This window comes from Anopheles cruzii, chromosome X, assembly GCF_943734635.1.
Source record: "Anopheles cruzii chromosome X, idAnoCruzAS_RS32_06, whole genome shotgun sequence".
Lineage (NCBI taxonomy): Eukaryota > Metazoa > Arthropoda > Insecta > Diptera > Culicidae > Anopheles > Anopheles cruzii.
The window spans coordinates 6,774,990-6,797,031 of NC_069143.1; the positions used below are offsets into that span (position 1 = coordinate 6,774,990).

Here is a 22,042-nt window from a genome sequence, read left to right on the forward strand (position 1 = left end):
TCGTGAATTTTCGAATGAAATGATAGTGCCGGTGATGAATGGAACGCTTTCTTACACATTTTACACACAAGCGGCTTTTCACCGGTATGAGTGCGAATGTGATTGTTTAAGCTGCATAACCGTGCAAACTTGGACGTACAATACGGACACTGACGGTGTTTGCCCTTGTTGTGAATTTTCTTATGTTGTGACAGATTGCTTGGAGACCTGAATGCGTGGTCACATACTTCACACACATGAGGCTTTTCGCCGGTATGTATGCGAATGTGATCGTTTAAGAAAGATAACCGTACATACTTGGACGTACAATGCGGACACTGATGATATTGGTCCTTGTTGTGGATTTTCTTATGTTGTGCTCTTATGATTGCTTCTAGACTTGAACGCTTTGGGACAAAGGGTTTAAATCTCGAAGCAATCTGGCACAACATGAGAAAATCCACAACAAGGACCAACACCATCAGTGTCCGCATTGTACGTCCAAGTATGCACGGTTATCTAACTTAAACGATCACATTCGCATTCATTCCGACGAAAAGTCTCATGTGTGTGAAGTATGTGACCACGCATTCACTGCTTCAAGCAATCTGGCACAACATTAGAAAATTCACAACAAGGACCAACACGTCCAAGTACGTCCAAGTTTGCACGATTATGCAGCTTAAACAATCACATTCGCACTCATACTGGTGAAAAGCCGTTTGCCGTGCCGTGCGGATGTGAACCTTCAGCTGGCTTGGACGAATAAATGTTGCGGAACAATGAGGGCAAGGATGCTTTTCCTTATTGCGATGGCCTGTTGTCGGTCGGCGATGTTCGTTGTTGATCCTGCTGCTGCTGGTGGTACAAGCGGCCAATTGTTGATCAGTCTCTACGTTGAGAGTGTGCGTGTTGGCGCGTGTTGCCCAATTTTTACGGCGTGAGCCCAATTAGCGGGTGGGCGATCGGCATCTCTTGCGCTAATTGGGCTCATTCGCTGGCTCTTTCTCCGTCGTCTCTGTCGTTCCAGGCTGCGTAGCACCTTAGATGTTGTATCGATCACTAGATTACCGATTCGGGGCGTCGGGATAGCTGTTGGACGATCGTAAGCCACGCGGTCGTACGCTGGCGTTGTTGTAGCACCGGAGGCCGCGTGCCTGTCGTTCCGGAGTGCAGGCCGTTTTCGATGGCACGTCCGCACTTGTTAGCTGCCCACGGAGAAAGAGACCGGATCTGATTCCGGGCGCTGTGTGGCTGACACATCGGCAGTGCTGCCAGAAAAGGTTTGCCGTATTACCCGCGTCTTTACGGGCGGGTTGCTGGATCGAATCGGTTGTACAAGATGTCGCTACACATCTTATCCAAGCGCGATTCGCATTTCGTGCACAAAAACGTCGAAACTCCAGGTAATGTATCGGCCAGTAAAAATATGAGTCTCATAGAACAGTCTTTCTTGTGAAACAGGCTATGATGTCTGTTTTAACAATCGTCCTACCTGAAAACCGGTACAATCGAAGAGTTTCTGAAGCTTATATTGTCCGGTTTCGTCGTTCGGTAGGGGCTCTAAATCGTCACACGTCGACAAGCACCATCAATGCACTTGATCACACGAGACTCCAATTTAACAAAACAACAATTAGGCTCGTAGCAGCGCCCTCTGTTATCGACAACCAACGCAGAGTGGCGATTTTAAAATAAACATTCAGTCAAAACAAACCGGTTCGAAAGAACGAACCGGTTTTGAAGAGATGTTTCCAAACGTCAAGATCGGTGCGGTAATGTTTTGTGATTGAATAAAAACTCTGCCCTTATTTTTGTGTGTGTGTTCCCTTTCAAAGTTATCAGTCGATAACACAACAGAAAGGAACTCGCAATGACCCATCTAAGGAAATTGCATTTCTTGCGAAATTTGAATAGTATGCCTTGCCTAAAATATTGTAATAGTGTGGCGTGTTTGTATGTCAAATGTTTTTAGTTCATGAGTGTCTGATTTCCACAATTTCAGTCACCCTGCCAGTCGGGTGCAGCTTTAGAGCATGCTCGTCAAGAAGTCGCCAAAGTATATCTAGCCTAAACCCGAAAACACACGATAATTTCCGTCAAAATGCTTTGTACGGTCAGCCGGTAGCCCAAACTCATCCGCATATCATCAACGCCGGGGAAGTGCTGCCGGGTATTCAGCTTGAGGAGGTAAAACTTAGACGACATGCTTTGCTAGAGGCCATCAGAGCGTACTGCGCCGTGAACATAGATAAGAACATAAAAAGTCACATAGTAAGTCCAATAGATTTGTAACGTCTCGACCTCAAAACGTGTAAATGCAGTTACAAGTTTTACTATATATGGTTTCGTTCTTCCCATTAGATCATCATCCCGGCAGCAAACAAAAAGTACATGAGTGACAAAATTCCCTACGTGTTTCGTCAAAACAGCGACTTTTTGTATCTTAGCGGTTGCCAGGAGCCGGAAAGCGTGCTGGTTATGGAAATTGACGGGAGCAGTAAACACAAAACGACAATCTTTCTACGCCCCAAGGACAAGCATGCGGAAATGTGGGATGGTAGTAGAACCGGTGTTGAGCTGGCGTCAGACGTTTTCGGTGTCGAACAAGCAATGGATATTGGTGAGCTCATGGACTACTTGTGCAGGTACAGCTTTGCCTATCCCAACGCTCTTGTGTGGTATGGCAAAAACTGTTCCGATCTAAGCAATGTCTCACACGCCATTAAAGATATGTTCAATTGCGAGCCACGATCACCAACGGAGTTGATTCACCAACTGCGTGTAATTAAATCACCTAGCGAAATTAACCTCATGAGAAAAAGCTGTGAAATTGCCTCGCAAGCCATTAACCGTACAATGAAGCAGAGTTTTCCCGGCATCAACGAGCACTATATTTTTGCCAGCGTCGACTACTACGCTCGCCTTGGCGGCGCTAACTTTCTCGCCTACCCACCTGTGGTGGCAGGTGGTACTAACGCAACGACCATTCACTACATTAACAACAATCAAATCATAAAAAACGGGGAACTGGTACTGTTGGATGCAGGTTGCGAGTATCATGGGTATACGAGCGATATCACGCGTACTTGGCCGGTCAATGGGACGTTTTCCGAGCCGCAGCGGGTGCTGTACGAAGTGCTACAGCTCGTGCAAAGTGAGCTGTTGAGCTGCCTTCTAAGTACTGAGGGCGAAACGCTTGATCGACTGTTCGACACGATGTGCATGAAGATTGGGAAATACCTGCAGGAGATCAAGCTCATACCCGGCTCGCTCAGCGGCGTGGAATTATCTCGCGCGGCTTATAAATTTTGCCCACACCACGCATCGCACTATCTTGGCATGGATGTGCACGATACACCGCTTATATCGCGCAACATTCGACTGAAGCCTGGAATGGTGTGCACGGTGGAGCCCGGTAAATAAGCATCCATTTGAAAACGACACTATTGCCTAACACCTTGCCTTCGCACTTTTAGGTATTTACATCGCTAAGGACAGAACGGACGTGCCAGCCGAGTTCAAAGGGCTAGGGCTGAGAATCGAGGACGATGTGTTGATTAAATCGTGTAACGAAATTGAAGTCCTCACTGCGCAGTGTGTGAAAGATAAAATTCAGCTAGAAAACATTCTTTCGAGCACAGATAAGCAGGAACAAGTAAAATGACCACTTATAAGGCTAAAAATACGGCCTGGCCGTAAATTCTAGGGTTTAAAAAGAACGTTTCAAAAGGTAATAAACGTTAAAAGAATATTATTTTCGTTCCTGCTCGATGTTTGAGACTGATGGTCTGCGTGGTGGTTGGCTTTCTCCGGATATAATACACCGCTGCTACATCTGTGGTGGAACAGCGCTTGTAATCACAATCTCTCGGTAAGAGACGAATGTAAGGCTATTACAGCTCAAAGTCTCTATAATGCTAAAGAAAAAAAAGCAATCTCTCGTGACATCTTAACTGCACAGCTCCAACCCGATCTCTGATCGAATCGAATGCAATCGCCACGTGCACGCTAAGTGATAAATGGGGGAAAAAAATGCGAGACAGTGAACTGACAGGTGCCAGCAGAAAATGGCACTAAAGAGAACAAAAAGATTCTACGCTTTAAAAACCACGAAACCTGCGTTTAAAAAGAAGCCAAATTAACAAAAAGAGTTCACTGCGTGAAATCACTGCTGAGTCCGATGGGAATACTACATAAAGTCAAACGCACCAGTGCAATGCAAAAAATGCCATGGTTCTGCATAGCTGAAAAGTGTTCAAAGTGTCCGGGAATGCATTAAAGTGAAGCCCGTCCCATAATAGCAGGGCCATCAACAAGCAAGGGTAAACTAATACACAGTCCTGCTCACAGACCTTACAAAGCACCTCACCAAGGCTTATTCACAGCAAACGAACTCTCTGTCGTCATCGCGGCGACGTTTTTTGCTTGCATGAAATCATACAAATCTAAACCAGACTACCGGGACCAGACCAGACCGGGTGTCCTCCGCTACGAGGAGGCAGATAGGCGGTGGCATGCCAACCAAAAAAGCCACTCCCAGCCACTGTCATACTCGTGGCATCTGTTTCTGGATGTTGCAGCTTGGGCAAAGAATGGAGTTGCTGCCAGTTGTTATATCTTTCACTGTTCAGGGAAGGTGCTGGTACCCAGTGACTCCTGTTACAGTCCCCAAAACACCTCGGGACACCGTTACCGCCACGTTCGGTGTCCCATCTGGAACGGGAGCCTTCTGCGGTTGCAGGCTGCCTGCGATGTCCTGCAGCGCCATCGTTGTCGTCGTCACAGGTGTCGCTAGCCACTGCATCGGCGGGTTTTGGAAGTCCGCTCTTGCACCTCCCGTCTCTGGCGTACGTCCGCCGCGGATCATTGTCCTGATGATGCGGTAGGCCGAACTCCAGTGCTAGAACTTAGTGCTAACCTTTTATCCCAGCTATGTGGTAATGGTAATTCTCACAAATCTGGTAAGCTTGACTGGTATTCCGAAACTAGTTGTGATCTCATACAATTTAACTCTCGCTATGCCGCTTTGAATTCGATAAAGCGATGGTAAGTGGTAACATGAACCTGAATCATCTTTTCAAGAATGGTGAAAATCTGATCAGAGGTAGGCTTTCCTCTTCAGAATCATCCCTAATAGTTACTAACCATGGCATCAACGTGTGGGACTTCCTGGAAAGAGTTTCTCTTTTCTGCAGAGGGAAAAGATCGTTCAGACAGTATTGAGTGCCGTTACAGGGTATCCGTTATGTAATGGTTCTAGTTTTCTACTCTTCCTACTTCATTCTTTATAAGGTCGGTTGCAATCACGAAACTGAAAGTGGATGCTGGAAAAATTACTATAGCCCAAAAATGCAGAATGATTCTGTACACCCCGGAAGACGACCATCAAACCTGAAAGCGAAAATCCCTTTTTTAAGGCGTGCAGTTTTTTATGTGTTTCTACTACAATTCACCATTTCTTTCAGTATTATGTTTCTATAAAAATTCAGTCCAACATCTGCAATAATCTCAAATCCTTCAAATCAAATCTGCAATCCTCAAGTAAGACAAAGAACGATTAACAAGACAATTTTATGTAACTAAATCTAACAAAAAAGCAAAACCTAATCTAGACTAGGCTAGTTTATAACTTGTGTTCGTATAAAACATAGACTGCGTGTGATTATAAATTTACCAACCGTCACAAATAATGAGCCGTTTTTGCGGTCCGCCATTTCCAGGGACACCGCAACTAATGACGAAGGAGATCAATTTAGATTAGTGCGGCCTAGTGGCTGCATTGTTGAAAGACGCAAAAATGCGATGCTGTGAAAAAGCAATTATCTCGCTGTGAAGGTCAATAGAACGGTCTCCGGTAACCATCGATGTCGAATGCAGTCATGCTGTAGGTCCCTGTCTACGGTGTGTGCATTTCAAGGTGGCTTCCAAAATCTGCCAAAATGAGGCACACTATTGCCACGTTCAGTATAACGCTAATAGCATAGGAGATGTTCCTTGGAACAGTTTGTTTGTGGTCGGGCTGTTGATGTGAATCCAAAGTAATCAAAGTAATGGGAATCCGACCATTACGAAATGAGGAAATGATCCAGCCATAAATTGAACGAACAAAATAATTAAAATGCCTGTCGTGGCCATGAGAGTTGGCCACCATCACGAAGCACGTGGCGTGCATGCTAAATTTGAATCGTCCGATCGGCTCATCACTTCGTTGTCCAGACCAGCCAACCATTGAGAACTTGTTTTTTATAATTGAAATAATTTTCTATAATTGTTTTTTTTTTCAAAATTGAACTTTGTTTCGCTAGCCACTGTATGCTCAAATCAAACTGTTTTGTTTATTGAAATAGAAGGCAAATAACATCCGCTATATGAAACTGCCACCGAGGATCGATGCGCCTATGATCGATGATCAGACACTCATCATGTATGCGCCAAACACACTCCAAAGAGGAAAAGAAAGAGAGCGAAAGCTAGAGAGAGAGACAGAGAGAAGGAGAAAGGGAGAGAGGGAGAGAGAGAAACGAGTTGAACGAGTTGAACGAGGGAAACCTAAACGGAGAAACGACGTGGTTTCGGCGTGCGCCAGTGGCGCTCGTGGCGGTTTTTACTATCGTGTTTAGTGTACTGTTCAGCCTATGATAGCAGCTGGTACAGCAGCTGTCGAGCAGTACCGGTGTTACCGGTGTTTGGGGAGGGTTAGAGTAGTATATATGCGTCATGCGCGCGTGTGGGGTGACACGCGTGGAGGCAGCTTGGTCCCGGGCGGTGGCTTTCTTCGATAAACAATAACAAGGGTCCTTTCACCTTGGCCCAGGCCCATAATGGACCCATTCATATGAATGGGAAGCACAGGCACCACTCGCGCCACAGCAATAAATGCTACCCAACGCTTGTTGTGCGCTTGCGACGAACGGTGATCTTGATAGATCTGGTCGATTGAGTCAGGTTGGCGAGGAAAGCGTGTGCGGAGCAATGTGTGCGAATTCGTCAACGGCTCGCACTTGACAGACGTCCCTTCGAGCCCCGGATGGATGGTGCAACTTGGGCGCGCAAAACTTTAAGTATCAGACAGTACAACTCGGCTCATTCGAACACAAAAGAATAGCAGCAACAATTAATAAATATAATAGTAAAAACAACCTACCTATCTTAGAGGTGGGGCTAAACATGGTTCCGGGGTAAAGGATTGAATGCGGGAATAAAAAGGATCCGGGGAAGGATTTAAAGCCAATCTTGTTATCATGTGTAAGCTGTGGGCTTGTGGTAAACGTTCCTTAGTCCGAAAACGCAACTCAATTGCAACAGACAGTGACACTGACCCTGACACTCTGTTGCTCCGAGAGGAAACAAACTTCTTTATGTAGGCTGTCGAAGTTCGGTAGGATCTCAAGCTAATAACAAATTATAAAATAGAGATAATGGTCACTCTTCCGGGTCCAGTGGGCTGGGGGGAGGGCGAGATGAGTCGCTTATCCCGCCCCGGTGCTTTGGGCGCATTGCTGTGATAAGTGCCACGCACCAACGCGTGTGCCAATTCGCCGTCTTCCCCCAGTTCTGAGCACGCGGTGTCACGCGCACTACCTATACACGAGACGTCACCTGCCGGACCTGCGGAACCAGGACGGATCCCGCACCCATCCTCCGCGCCCGGGGGGTTGGGGAGGGGGGGGGGATAAGCGAAGCAGAGCGACCGCGAGACCGAGCGCGAGAGAAAGCCCCTTGGACGGGGCTACGCAACAAAACCGCTCTACAGCAACAACAATGTGCAGTGTTCCAGCGCGTTCACAGCGCCGCCAGGCTCGGCTCAGTCAGTCGCAACGACGCCTCTGTGCGAACCGCATCGACGTGAAAGTGTGCTCTTGTGAGGGGCTCCGTCGTCCAGTCTAGCCCAGCGTTCAACAACATTTACGATCACCTCCCGCGAACCGTGCTGCGTGGTCTATGCTCCTGGATCACCCATCTAACATCGAGCGCACGACCCAATCAGTCAATCAGACTCCGCTCTGCAGCGGGACTCGCAACGATCAACGGCGCTGAACGGAGTCGGGGCCTCACGGCTTATCGGGAAAATTGTGCCACACGCGTCCCTTTCAACAGTCACCAACAGCTAACGGTAAGTCACATCGATTACCGTGATCGGATCTTCCTGTTTTCCTAACGCTTCACACAAGTCCCTCCGCAGCGGCTTGTCCACTGTTGCCTGTGCCTTCTGGGAAGTTTTCCCGGTTGTAAATCTGGCATAGTACTAGTACCCTGCTAGAATGAACCCCGCTGCGGGATAACGACTCAGCTCGCTTCTCGAATGTAGAGTCTCGACGAGGCTGAGTCACCCGGGTCCACACCGGGTTTGCCGGGGAAAATGTTCATGGAAATGCCTGGGGTGGCTCCTGGCGGACTCATCGATTGGCCGCTAGAGCGAGAGATAGACAGACAGAGAGAGAGTGAGCCGAGTCGAGGTAGCGATTGGCGCAAAACGGCACAGCACATCAGCCCGATCGGCGAGAAAACTTTCACATCGATCCGGCCGTACTTCTGTGTTGGGAGTCTGTGGGAGAGTGCGGGTTGCAGGACGGACGGACCAGTTCCGTGATGGTTCGCGCACTGGCCAAAGCAGGTCAGCCCGGTACTACCATTCTTCGGGAAAGTGCATCACCGAACGCTTTTGAGTTTTTCTCTTGCTGGCCGTCGTCGCCGTTGCTCGGAAAAGGCGTTCCGAAAAAGTCTATCTTTCTGTCCGGTCCGGTCCAGGTATGCTAGTGACGTCTGTTGTCTTGTCATTCACCACTAAATGGCTTCCGGAGGCCACTAGATTGCTACTCTGGCGGACATAGGTTGCGTCCGACCTACTAACGGTGTGAAGATAATTAACTGACAGCGATAAGAGCGACCGGTACGGGCCGGGTAAGCCGGCACTGTGGCGATCCTCTACGTCCAAGACGGTACCACAGCCGGTGTAAGACCCCGGACCCTTTCTGGGACCAGCTACTGATTTTGCCAGCTGATGCTCCCGTTGCTCCTTCGAAGTCCTTCGGCATGGCACACCACTCCAACCTTGTTGTTGCCTCAGGCCGAACTTGGCAAGAGGCGCAAAGCAAAACGAAACGAAACGGTTGAATGAAGCAGCAGCCAATGACAGTTGCGTAACGACAGCCCTCAGCGCACCGTTGCGCTTCGTGACACCATTTTGCAGACCGGTGCCCTCCCTCACCGTCCCATCGCTCGTGGTGAGCTCGTCACCCACATTCGCACACAGGCACCGGCACCGTCAGCGTGATGACGCGCCGTGGAGGTTTCGTAATTTCGTCTCTCGTCCGCTGCCGCCGTTTACTCGGCTCAACTTGGCAATCTCGGCTCGAACGGCACCCTAGCGCCTATTGTTGTTACCCACAATGTGTCGGTGTGCCGGGCGATCGCCGCCGGCAACCTGCCGGCAACCTTCGGCTGGCCGCAGCAAAGTATCGACGCTATCGGGCCCTAGGCTTCTGTACCTGCTGGGCCACTACCAGGCCTAGTCCACCAGGTTTCTCTGCAGTCTTGTGGACCTTTCCTGTGGCAACCGTCGGACGTCCATGCGCTGGTGGTTATCAACTTGGAATTGGCGCGCATCGGCGTCTGCGAATACACTCTGGCAGACCTGGCAGAGAGGGTCCTACCCGACGGCGGTTTTCCCCGGCTTTTCCCACCTCCCAGCTTTCGCTTGTGGAGGGTTTTCCTATATCAGCAAGCCCCAAATTATACGCTCCCATTGTTAGTAGACCGTGCTGTGTGTGTGTGCGATTAGCGGGGGAATCATCGCCATCGCCGTGACGGACACGCACCAATGGCGAATGGTGGATCGAACACCCACACGCGCACCACCGGCTCTGGTCACGGTGGGCAATTCAAGGCGCATTGTGCAAAGTTGGGGAAGCCGCCGCCGGACATCATCGCAACGAGACGCCGGGCCTCGCCGGACCAAGACCAGACCGAGCCCCGGGGTGGGGTGGGGTTGCCCCAGCCTAATCAGGTAGAATCCAGGGTGCTCCAGCTCATTCCCGAGCCACGGATCTCCCGCGGGGGTCCCTCTGGAACGCGACGGCGACGTTGTTTCGCACGGCTTGCCCATTTTGTAGTTTCCAAATCGAACAGCTGGCACTTGACAATTTTCGAACATTTCTGTCAATCCAGTCGTTACACTTTTAGTTGAATGTCTACGAGTTGAACAACGTGTTGAAACGCTCATTTTTCCAGCGAAATTTTCTTCAACGACGAGACACATGTGAAAAATGTGACTCGTCGGCTACGTAAACAAGCAACGTTGCCGTAGCGCGGGCCAATGAAAACCCTCAATCGATCGATCGATCCAGAAAAGGCTGACTGAAAAGGAGCCGAACTATCGGCAACTCCGAGCTATACCACCATATGGTAACACTTGTTTTTTGGCCTGTAACTTGAAGATATGGACCGAGAAGATGTGTGGTTTCAGCAAGACGGTTTCAGGAGCGGTTTTCGATCTTCTGCGTCGAGCACTTTGGCGGGCGTATAATTTCGCGCTTTTTGGTGATGTCGTTTTGGCCATCAAAAGATCATGCGACGTGACACCTTCAGTTGGACTTTTTCTTGTGGGGTTTCGCAAAAGATCGCTGTTTATGCTGACACAAGCCTGCCACTTGGGAGCCTCTGAAAAGTAATATTCACCAACTTGCCGCCTTTACTTGACTTTATGACCAAAAAAAATATTTCCTTTAAATCTTAACCTTGTACTTTGGCAACTCTCTGCTCGCTAGCAGCACGGCCCAAGTCCGTTCCTTGAAGATTTAAAAACAAACCCTTTTTGGCCGATGTTTTTGCTACTTTGTCGACACAGCGTTTTAGTCGTCACGCTCGTCGAGCACCTCTCCCGGGTCCGGGTTCCCGGGCCGACCTTCATGGTGCCATGGCCTACTTTTTTGTGTGTCCTTCGTCCGAGCGTCATTTCGATGGTAGCGGTAATCGTTCTTCGTGCGGAGTAGGTGCTTGGGGAAAGCCCAGTATGGGAAAGCATAAAATATGTAACGACCCGCTTGTCCCGGCTGTGGTAGTAGAGGCGAATGGTCACTAATATTCCGCTGCCAAGCGAAACGGTAATCTAACTGTATCGATCGCCATCGTCCGCTATCGAAGGGAACGAGGAGGGAGTCCTGCCCCGCCCCGTGTTTATCCTTCCGCTACGGGATCGCTTAACCTATCTGGGCACGTTGCTCTATCAAGCTACAGCCATAGGTTTCACTGCTCGGTTGAGTGGCTCGTTTCGTCGGTTCAACCGACGATTACCTCATCAGCCGATAGAACCACAGCCCGGTGCTCGGTGCTCGGTGCTACTGTGCCTAGCAATCATGAACATTACGAGTTTCGATCGATTGATTGGCGGGATAAAGGCGTTACGCACCGGTACGCACGATTACGAGATAACCCGCTCCGGCTCCAGATCCCCGTTTTTTTTCGAATCACCACGACAACTGAGCACCGCGCACACCTGCAATGTTTCCCAGGTGGTGGTGTATGTATTCCACAACAGTCGGTCCTAATTGATGTTTCTATACCGTAGACGTTTTCCCACAGCCCGAGTGAGGAAGGATGTGCACTCCGCACGCCCTGCGGTTGAGGCCGGTCGCGGCTCCCGGCCGACCGCGGTACTGGGCGCTGTCCCGGCGCCTGTGGCAGTTCCTGGCCATCCTGGTGGCCGGTCTGCTGAGCGGCACGATGCTAACGACAGCCCGCGCAAAGCCGACGCTCTCGTTCCAGCTGTCCCAGATTCCCGGCTTCACGCACATCGTCGAGCGCCGGCTGATGGACGCCATGAAGAGCTACAGGTAGGAGATACACACACATACACACACACACACACACACACACATACGCACCAGAATAGTTCGTCTCCAAAGCGAACGCTAGTGTGGTCTGGAACCCCCCGCTTGGAGGAGACCTTCCTTGGCTGCGACCCGAGTAGAGAAACCACGTGGTCCGAATCCGAATGAAAGGAAAAGTTTGCTTTCGCAGGCTTTCCGAAGAGCCGCGCTAGTGGCAGTACCCTACGAGAGCTTTCTCTTTGAGCCATACGCCCGTCCGTAACCTTTCCTTTGTTTTGTTTACTGTTTTCAATTTATACATCTTCATGTGCACTTGGATATGCATAATATTTGAGGAAGTAGTCCTCTGGAGCGAGCATCACGTCAGTCGATGCTCTCTCACATGCTGGATCGCGAAGGCTAAGAAACTAACAGTGACTGGAGCGTGGTTGCGCACATACCCAAAGTAGCTAGGTAACTTTACTTTCCTTGTCGAAGACGTAGTGCTACTGTCTACGTTCGGGGTGTCAGGCTTGTGTGCCTACTTGCCAACGATTACTGCGGATCGGAGAAATTACTGTCAGTCACAGTAAAGCATCGGTTTCCGACTTTTTCTTTCTTTCCCCATCTCTCTGGGACTGCTTTCCGCACGTTTTCGTGCATGCGTGCATTTCTGCCGGCCACAATTTTCTTCGCTCAGCACGACCGCGCATCATGTGTTTGCCGGGAGCCGCCACGCTTTCACTTTGGCCGAGTGAAGCCCGCAGAGGAGACCTCAGAGCTCCATGACCTTTGCTCACAGTCACAGTGGCGGCAGCCACCGGCAGATGTGAATTTCGCGTGGGAGCAGGCTGCTGTTACAAGTCCCGCCAGGTCCTTTCGAATGGCTAGACATTACAGGTCGAAGGCTGTTCGATGTGGCTCAGGTTTGCACAGGACAATCTTGGACTGCAATCTCGGAATGAGAATGAAGTTTGACGTTTTAAAAGTCAAATGGTTGGTAGTTTAAAATACCGATACTCGATGGATCACCCTAGATAGATGATTGTAAAGTACAGTTACAACGGAGGAACTGCAAACAAGAACAACACGGTTGTTGCCCAAGTCTCGTGCTGGACACGGCACGCAGCACGCCGAGTCTGCTGTCTGATGCAGTCTGGATGACCAGCACTGCTGCCCTGTGAGAAGGGAAATCGGATGAAAGTCGTCCAAACAAACTGTGCGAAGAATCTTTCCCTTTCTCGCACGACCGGCTCAGCCAAATCGGTGTCAACTAATGCTCGGGCGTGTGAATTGGTCCCACTGCGATCTGCAGCAACTCCGGGACTTTTTACCGGGTCAACTTCGGGCACGTTGGCTTGCGTGTACCATCCGTTCGCCGAACGAGAGCGGAACTTACCTGTAGTGTCCATTTCACGTATGCTGAGAACTACCATTGATTTTTCTCTCTCTCATTCTCCATTTCTGTCTTCCTCTCTTTTCCGTTTTTATCGCTGGTCCCCACAGTGAACGCCGGCTAGACGTGGAGAGTTTGCGGATGATTTACTTCCACGATCAAACGGTGGCGGTAGTCGAGCTTGGGCCGGCAAAACGACTGATCGGATGCGAACTGATAGAAGTCTAGTAAGTGCAGGACGGCTAAACCAACGGCTACACAGCTGTGACCAATGATCAGTGGCCGTAGGGTAAGAACGTGGATCGGCGTACGTATTTATCTAAAAGTTTGCCTTTTTCGCTCACCCGCACTCGCACAGCAACGATGCCGAAGGAACGGAACTACTGCGCAATCTGTCGACCATCAACCGACCATTGGAGGTCTCGTTCCGCGACATGATCAAACTGATGGACCAGTGCGAGCAGGTTGATCGGCTCAACGAGCGTAACCAGCAGCAGCAGCAGCAGGGCACCGTGGCACCGGACGCGTGGAACGGAGGACCGATCGCGTACCGGATCGCTTCCGATCGGGACTCGGGTCAAGAAGAGAGCAACCCACCGGAGTCAGCGGGCTCCGCCAGTAGTGACGGTGGGTTTTTGGCGCTGATCATGAAGAACCGCAGTAGCAGCAGCAGCACCAGCAACAGCAGCAAGCGGGGCATCTTTCATAAGGGATCGTTTTCGCTGTTGAGCGGCATCATCCCCGGAACGAAGTGGTGCGGTACGGGGGACATCGCCGATGGCTACTACGATCTGGGCGAGGATGCGCTGATGGATCGCTGCTGCCGGACGCATGATCTCTGCCCGATTAAGGTGCGGGCATACCAGAAGCGCTACAGCTTGAGTAACAACTCTATCTACACGAAGTAAGTGCCATGTGTGACCGCTCTTAAAGTCAGATCTTTTTCTCTATCTCTGTCTCTCTCTCTCTTTCTCTCTTTCCTGAAGGTCACATTGCAGATGCGACGATATGTTGTTCGAGTGCCTGAAGCACACCAATACCTCGGCGGCCCAGGTCATGGGTGAGTTCGGCTCTTCAGCGTTCCAGAATCATCCCTTGCTTGCTTTTACCACTACCAAACACACAATAATGCATCCATTCCCCTTTCTTCTTAGGATTGATCTACTTCAACCTGGTGCAAGTGCCGTGCCTGGAAGACACCTCAACCGGACTCCAGTTCCGGAAGGCCCGCGAGGGCTTCTAAAGACGGCCGGGCAGGATTCTCAGACGCCTAAGATAGTGGAACGTACGAAGGCAATGGGACGAAGGCAGTAAACGATTATGCCCCCTTATGCCCAACGCCGTACCCCACCACCCCTACCCAAATCCCAGAATGGGGCAAGTGATGTGATAGATTCGGCAGAAAACACGGCAGGAGGAAACATTGACCGAGCTTTGGCGGCTTCAATGGCAACCCTGCTGCACCTTCGTGGTTTTATTAAAATTGGCTGCAAGAGACTAGCAAACCACTACACTACTATCATCGCTGCGAGACAAAGCGCTGCACTGGTGCATTGCGAATGTAATTGGTTCTTGTAAGAACACTTGGAAGACTTGAGTTGTCAACTAATTTCGTACGGTTGTCTCTCCAAAGAGAACGACTCCAAATCAAAACAGGAAAATCACGTATACTGTAATGTTATTATTTTCATTTTATTTTGTTTTTGTTTTTATTGTTTTAAATCAACGGACCTTGTATGGTGAGGTCATGGCTGCAATAACTATGTATTTAAGTTTGGAACTATTGTTTAACTATCGGCCCGCGGTTGGCCGGGTGTGTGTTGTGAGTGGTTTGGTATCAAGGTGCAGACGCATGGAGCAATCGACTTGGCTCCCTCGAACGAACCGTAAATGTTACGCAACCAGTGATATGTAACGTGTAACAGCGCGTGTGCGGCATTTTCAAAAGTCCCCCGCAACACAGAGCTATACTCAAACATTGCACACTATGCACACCGGCCGGCCGATTGCCATTTTCGCGAGAGCCTTTGCAGATTAAGTACTAGAAGTATGCAATAATTGTAGAGCTGTTCATGTTATTACTGCTTGCTGAAACAGAGAAGTGGTGAATAAATGTATGGAAAAGTTTCCGCTGTGTCGGTGGCCTTCACCACTTTTTTGAGGCAAAATTCGAAACACATCTTGGCTTGGCGTATATTACGGTGGATACGGGCGTTCTGAGAGGGACGCGCAGCAGAGTGTGTTAGCATGAACACTGGGGCACAATGTATCCGAATGAGAATGATGCGATTAGGCTGAGCCTAGCCAAAAAGGGCACGTCATTTGAAATAACTTTGTTAATTCGGCTGCGAATGAAGGAGACTAAAAACGGCTATGCTAAAAAGGCAACCTCTTAGCGTATCGCAACCAGTGTATCAGTGGAAGATGTTTTATTCTACAAAACACAACACATGTAAAATGCAGTAAAATGTGAATATAAAAGGAAAGTGAAAAACGTTTAAGGTCGAAGGTTCTCCGATGTAGCACAAGCTTGCATAGGGATTCATATGCATCGTGGCAGAATCAGCATCCCAGCCACTAGGCGCAGGTAGTATACTTAGGGATCGCATACTGATAGGTGACCGGAAATTCGAAGTCGTCTCGAACTTCACCCATCCAGGGAGGAAGGGTCACCTCGTACAAGATACCGTAGGAGCTTCGCGGTCGAAGGAGTTTCTGTTCGGCAGGCCAAGACCGTTCGGCAGTTGCCGGCTAGAGCAATATTCAAAATCCTAACCATCTGCCGATTGCGCAATAAAGTTCGCCTAAAGGTAGGCAACATTACGTACAGCCGCAAAGTGTGGGCAGAATACAACCACCTTGCACGCAGCGTGCTCCTCTAGTGGCTAGTACGTATAATCTAACGTGCGAGAGCGACAATTTAGTGGCGTAGCCTTTATTGCTAGATGAAAAGGGGGTGAAAAGCCAATTTCTTTAACATCTTCGTCAAACCGAAAGCAACGCAATAAGCATAAATAGCATTAGCGATGACAGCACTGAAACCGGCACTGACAGTCCAAGTGTCAAACGGCTCGAATCGCATGCAATCGTTTCTCACTCAGCCGTATTGTCTTTCTCACTCTGCCACTTGCCATACACACCGCAATGTGATACGCTGGCGTGTTGGGTAGAGAGCGCCCAATGGTCATTGATAGCAGCGTAGCATCTTACCTATATAAAGTCAAATCACGCAATAGCCGGGGCTTCCGAAACCATTAGGTAACGATTCAGGATGTAAAATTAGTGCCGTCGCCATCACCGCATATAAGCGCATGCGATAGCTGTCAGTCAGGAACTCTATACACCAAGAAGCTCTGCAAAATGGCAGTCCATGTCCACGACACCCCTACCAGGTGGGGATGGCGATATCCTAGGTTATTAATATTATAAATGGCTTTCCGTCCGTTGGTTGTTCCGTTACTTTATGAAGGCAAAATGCAACGGTGACTGACTCTAGGGCGCGCTGGTACGTTTCGTGCGCACGTAAGCTAGAGCGAGAAGGAGAGCGAGAACGAGTGCACAACACCAACAAAACCGGGTCTTCAGTTCTCCGTGAGCCGCTAGTAGAGCGTTGGGTGGTCGTGTCTTTGGGGCAGTGTTTGTTCGTTCTCGAAAACATTTTGTCTGTCACTGTCGGCGTTCGCGGCCCGCGGACTCTATCCGGAATCCCTTGTGCTTTGCTGTTTTTTGTTTGTGGTGCTATTGTTTTGTTCACATCCCGCCCGTTTCGTTTGCTCTGTAAGTGAAAAGAATCAAACGTACGCACGCCCGCGTCATTCTTTGTGTGGTGTTAACGTTTGCGCGCATCCCGCATGTGTCTCTGTGTGAAGAAGCTGGTGACAAAAAAGCACCAGCAGCAGTAGGAACGGCTGCCACGGCTTGCTCCAGACGGGCACGACAGATCACCCGCCAGCACTCGGTCAGCAATTAAAAACCGACACAAAATCGGGTAGGTCCGACTGCAAACGGCAACCACTCGGCACCAACAATGGTCAGTGGTGATTTGTCATACACGACGCGCACGGAGAGCATGGGTTAAATTTAGGTGCGCTCGGATCCCGGGTCGCTGGTTCCCCTTTTCCGGACTTTCCCGTGGCGGGTTTTGCACTTATCAGGAACGTGGAAAGATGGTCGCGCTGGGCGCGCTGTTTATTGAGTTATTCCACGGTGTCAGCGAACGAGACACCAACAGGTACCAAACCTGGAACCGCATTAGCTCGGTCGCAGCCCCTTCGAACGTAGTCCTTTACGCTGTCAGAATGCGCTGCCCTTTTGCCAAAAGGCGACACGGAAGCGAGCCACTACTAGAACAAACAGCAAGTGCTGCCTTCCATCTACTGCAATATCTCTCCAAGCGGTCCTGTTCCTGTTTCCTGCGAAACGGTTAGTCGTCGGAAGAAGCTCTACAAGCGGTAAAGGCTTGAGGGGAGCCGCAGAGGATAGGTTGAGTTAGGAGCGAGGGAGCCATATCGGATGACGCGAGAAATTCCCATCGCTCCGTAGCAACCCAGACATCCCTGTCGGGCGCAGGACACAGGCTAACAGGTACCGCTGGGTATGGCGCCCCTGGTGGATTTTTGGTTTTTGGCTTCCCACATGCACACAGAACCCACACAAAGGAAGAAGGCTCCTTATGCACCCACCAAGGAATTGCCTGGCGTTGCCAAAAGAGCGCACGCGACGAAACCGAACGAGAAGGAGCTCTGTGCATGACGAAGCAAGCATTCATTGACAAAACACAGAGAGTACAGAGTAAACTGTAATCGTTGAAGCAGCTGGTGACGGGGAACATCTCCGGTTCCGGTGGTGGAAACGAACTGTTGCAAAGAATTTTGTGTAATTTTATTACAGCGCACCAAAGGGTAAATTTACATACGGCTCATACGGGTGCTTGGTGCCGCATTCCTCGTTCGAACAAAACGATTTGCATTCGAGTCAAGTTCTGCTGGCAACAGCATGAGAAACATGCGATCTCACTAGCGCCAAGTGAACACAATCTACTCGCCAGTCAAAACGGCCAATCAATCAACCAAACGTTCTAATCAACCATCCAGTCAACCAACTTGGCAATAAGTTGGCATCGAAGAACGATGGAAAGAAAACACACGGCCCGAGCCCCTGACCTTTAGTTCTGGTAACTAAACCCACCCTCCCCCCCTCGCCCCTTTGGGCACCTGCATTCTTGTTACTCCCCCACCGCCCGTTTGGATCAAACCCACTGGACGACAATCAAACAAGGGAACTCTCGTTAAAGTGAAGAGGCAGGCGGGGGGCGAACACGTACTTGAAGTTTCGGTTGCTTGGGATCCGATTGGGTCGCGGGGTCCCAGAACCGTTAACACGCAACAACTCGTTTTCTGCCGATTACCGGTGATCGGTGGGTTGCGGATGTAGCCACATCGGCAGAGTTTTGGGGTCCGTTTTCTACTTTCTAACAACTGACGGCCACGGCTGCTGCTGCCCATCGCGTTATCACGCTCGAAACCCGTGACCCGCTAATTCTAATCGCCGTTGGCCTCCCTCCGATACTGCCTTTAGACGTTTGCGATGGGGACCTGAAGAATATGCCTTTTATTCCGTGGTGAAATGTTACCTATAAGCCGCTCATGGTTTGCGCAGCGGCCGGATGGTTCGAAGCAGAAAAAACTGCACTTGTCACATCTTTTCGATTCTGGCTTTACTAACTATGCTTGACTTTGCAGCTTAGCTCGGCTCTGTCGCTCGTAAACTACCGGCAGCAAATAGGAAGCTTCGTTTAGGATCATAGAGTTTCGCGCTGGCGGTACGTCGGTACGGCTTGCACCACAAATGCAAATGTTCATTTAACAACCTTTTTGTGAGATGGCGCCAGTTCCCGGGACTTCAATTCGACGGCAATATTTGAAAAAAACTCAAATATTGCCTGTGAAGTACGGTGTACTTCGGCAAAGGAGTTAGCATGCCAACAGGTTTGCCGCTACTTTGCGCGTCTGCTGACAAGATCGTGAGCGGAAGCGGCGGCACAGAATCGACCAGAGATGCTGTGACGATCGTCATCGCACGTCGCCACGTCGCCGGACGCCGTTGTGGACTCCATCTGTTTTCGCCATTATTGGCGACGTCAATAAAATGTGGTCGTTTTTGCAAGGTTTAACGTTCACAATTGGGCGAACCCAATACCGTACTGTGCGGAACAGACGGACGAACGATTGCGACGCACTTTCTCGGCCAACGGGGGGAACTCTCCCCGGGCGAACGCTCTAATGTAGCGGGGAAGAGTGTTGAATTATTAATGAAAATCCTGCCACAACATCCAAATTACTTCCGAGACGCTGGATGTCGCCATCGTATTGCAGCATCCAACGTCGCGTCCTTCACGCAACGCTGTTCGTTATCAGCGTTTGATCCCGGCACCTACTGCGTCTTGAAGTTCTTTGGCGAATGACGCAAACGGGGTCAGCGGAGGTCATACAGGGTATTAAAGCACTAGACATCATCCTGGGTGAACTGTGTGCTGCGAGAGGATCTTCCGGATTTTGAGCAACCCCCTAAGCAACGCTCTTTACAAAGGACGTCGAAGAAAAGAGGGAAATTTACATGTGACAGAGATTGAAGCGAATCATAATGGAGGGAGTAACAGCGCGAACCGCCGTAGGCCGCAATGAGCGAAAAAAAGGGAAACCGGGAGCTTTACGGCGGCTTCGCTCAGAGAACCCGAATTTTCACAAATCCACCCAATCGCCCCGATCACCCCTGGACTTGTGAATGCATGTTCGTGATATCTTACCACCTTGGTCTCTTGATGTGATGTGTTGCCCTAGTTTTGCCGAGCCTGTTTGTGATTAATTCAGCATCATTCGCGCCATGCCTTACTTCCGGTCGCTATCGCCAGTCGCTATCGCTTCATCGATGATGCTAATAACCTGTCAAGATTGCCTACGAAACCTTGCACGTGCGGCACGGCTACCCCAACCAGCGACGTCACAATACAATATATAATTCGGCTTCGCGATAGGATTGATTGATAGCCACCTAAAGACGGCATCTAAAAGTCAGGAAAGTGACGAAGAAAATGATTGTAGTCTTCGTATTAACCGCTCAAACGCCAACTGCAAAGTTGTTGGTTGGTGAGACGCGAGCAAATGGATTCCCAGAAAAACAATCCCATCGAGGTGGCTGTCTTCGGAAGAGACAGGATGGCCGGTGTGATGGTACTGTAAGGAGATGTGTATGACGTTCCCATTGGATTGACAACTTGATTGGGTTTACTGAACTATATGGCAAAATGCCTGCCCAAGACATCATTGATGTATCATATTTTTTCCCTGATGTTTCATCAATTATCTGAGCCTCTCTTTATCTGCCTCTCTCTCATTTTATCTTTTACTCTCTTTTCCTTTGGTCGTGTCTCATCTTTACTGTCGTTTTCGGGAGTATCCAATGCCAGAATTCGTCCACGACATTATGCGAACGCGTGAGGGCACAATATAAACAGACCAACAAAACAATTTATTAAAGGTCTGAGAAAAGAGTTAATGGAATGTATTGCCTCGTCGCTGTGTGCACACGTCAATTACTTCCCTTCCCTCCTCACGAACGTTGGCAATTCGATGAGCCCTAAATTAATGGAAACATTAACATGATGCTACGTGCTATATTCCGATCATTACAGGGGGTCGAAATTGGAAAATAATCACAGCGCCATGCAGCTTCCGCGATTAGAAAAAGGGCACCCCCGTTTAAAATGTAATCTTCCTGACAAACTGTCGCTTGATGATGGAAAATAATGTTGTTTTGGTTGAATTATCACACACAGAGGCAAAAGGTGTAGTTTTACATGTTTCTGCCACTACCAGCACCGCCCCGTTTGGCCAGGCTATCGATACCATGTAGCTTTTCCGTGGGTACATCGCGTTTCGATTGTCACGAGTAGGATTACAATTAGTTGCGTGGGTGCAGCTGGTGCACCATATGGGAAAGATAAGGAAATGTCAAAACCATCATTCACGTCCGTGAGTCACACACAATATTTCTCGAAACCGCTGTTTGTGTCATAAGCTTCGCGTATCGACTGGGTCCATCTGGAAGTAGCAGTTCAATTACTTCCCTACCTTCAGTTACCTGCAATGATACGTTACAAAACAGAAAATAAAATTGACGCGGATAATTTACATTATTATTGCGTCAAACAAATATATTCATTATATATATGTTAAACCCCATGTTCCACTTTTGCTAGTAAGCACTTGAGCCTGAGCATCTTGTTTAGATGACGTGGACTTTACTTTCTTGCCTCCCATTTTACGTGTTGTCTTGTGGAATCGGCATTATGCCACAGTGGAATGGACACTTCCCGATTGTTTGCACGGCCATTAGCATCGTTCTGAGACGAAACTTGAGCAGGACGGTACTTGCTGGAAAACGGTCGACTCTACAGAGATGCCAAAGTGGCAAAATTTATATACCCTCGGCAGCAGAAACGAAAGTTAGTTTTAGGGAACGTGGAAACATATCGAAAAGATTACGGTACATCCGAAGGGCACTGGGCAAACATAAGTTCACGCAGATCTTCAGTAGCAGCAGCAGCAATCACCTGTGTACAGTGGAATTCGGGACGAAACGGTACCCAAATCTTGTAGACGTTAGGGCATCATTTAAATGGCCTCAACATGGTGTGCAAACGCACAACCCGAAACGAAACACAACCCGAAAGAGAGTTCTGTTACAAACGCATAAGTGTGAGAGAAAAAACGAGCGCGCACATCACACGGGAAAAGAAGAATCGGACGATAGGCAAACAGACTGTCGTTAAAAATAGGCAGCAGCAACAGATCGTTGC

At 49.4% G+C, this 22,042-nt stretch overlaps 2 protein-coding genes across 4 annotated transcripts; both read left to right on the forward strand.

Annotated features, from left to right (window-relative positions):
• Positions 1-1,773: 1,773 nt before the first annotated feature.
• On the forward strand, positions 1,774-3,720 carry LOC128268132 (xaa-Pro aminopeptidase 3). Of its 2 annotated transcripts, none has more exons than XM_053005157.1 (4): positions 1,774-1,916; positions 1,985-2,253; positions 2,344-3,397; positions 3,459-3,720. In XM_053005157.1, exons 1-4 carry the CDS (start codon positions 1,853-1,855, stop codon positions 3,644-3,646), a joined length of 1,575 nt encoding a protein of 524 aa, XP_052861117.1. In that variant the 5' UTR covers positions 1,774-1,852; the 3' UTR covers positions 3,647-3,720. The 2 variants fall into 2 exon arrangements, with proteins under 2 accessions (XP_052861117.1, XP_052861124.1); XM_053005164.1 differs by having other exon boundaries at positions 1,849-1,895.
• Positions 3,721-7,886: 4,166 nt separating this feature from the next.
• Positions 7,887-15,235, forward strand: LOC128277498 (uncharacterized). 2 transcript variants are annotated; one of them, XM_053015964.1, is made up of 6 exons: positions 7,887-8,095; positions 11,549-11,813; positions 13,296-13,412; positions 13,544-14,089; positions 14,172-14,245; positions 14,340-15,235. In XM_053015964.1, the coding sequence occupies exons 2-6, from the start codon at positions 11,578-11,580 to the stop codon at positions 14,426-14,428; spliced, it is 1,062 nt and encodes a 353-aa protein (XP_052871924.1). In that variant the 5' UTR covers positions 7,887-8,095; positions 11,549-11,577; the 3' UTR covers positions 14,429-15,235. The 2 variants fall into 2 exon arrangements, with proteins under 2 accessions (XP_052871924.1, XP_052871933.1); XM_053015973.1 differs by having other exon boundaries at positions 11,563-11,813.
• Positions 15,236-22,042: the final 6,807 nt, after the last annotated feature.

Bases quoted from the DNA above. Each gene is read 5' to 3' on its own strand.
- LOC128277498 (XM_053015964.1), top strand. From the start codon at position 11,578: ATGTGCACTCCGCACGCCCTGCGGTTGAGGCCGGTCGCGGCTCCCGGC. The intron at 14,090-14,171 runs GTAAGTGCCATG...TCTTTCCTGAAG, and splicing joins AACAACTCTATCTACACGAA to GTCACATTGCAGATGCGACG. The intron at 14,246-14,339 runs GTGAGTTCGGCT...CTTTCTTCTTAG, and splicing joins CTCGGCGGCCCAGGTCATGG to GATTGATCTACTTCAACCTG.
- LOC128268132 (XM_053005157.1), top strand. From the start codon at position 1,853: ATGACCCATCTAAGGAAATTGCATTTCTTGCGAAATTTGAATAGTATG. The intron at 2,254-2,343 runs GTAAGTCCAATA...TCTTCCCATTAG, and splicing joins AGAACATAAAAAGTCACATA to ATCATCATCCCGGCAGCAAA. The intron at 3,398-3,458 runs GTAAATAAGCAT...TCGCACTTTTAG, and splicing joins GGTGTGCACGGTGGAGCCCG to GTATTTACATCGCTAAGGAC.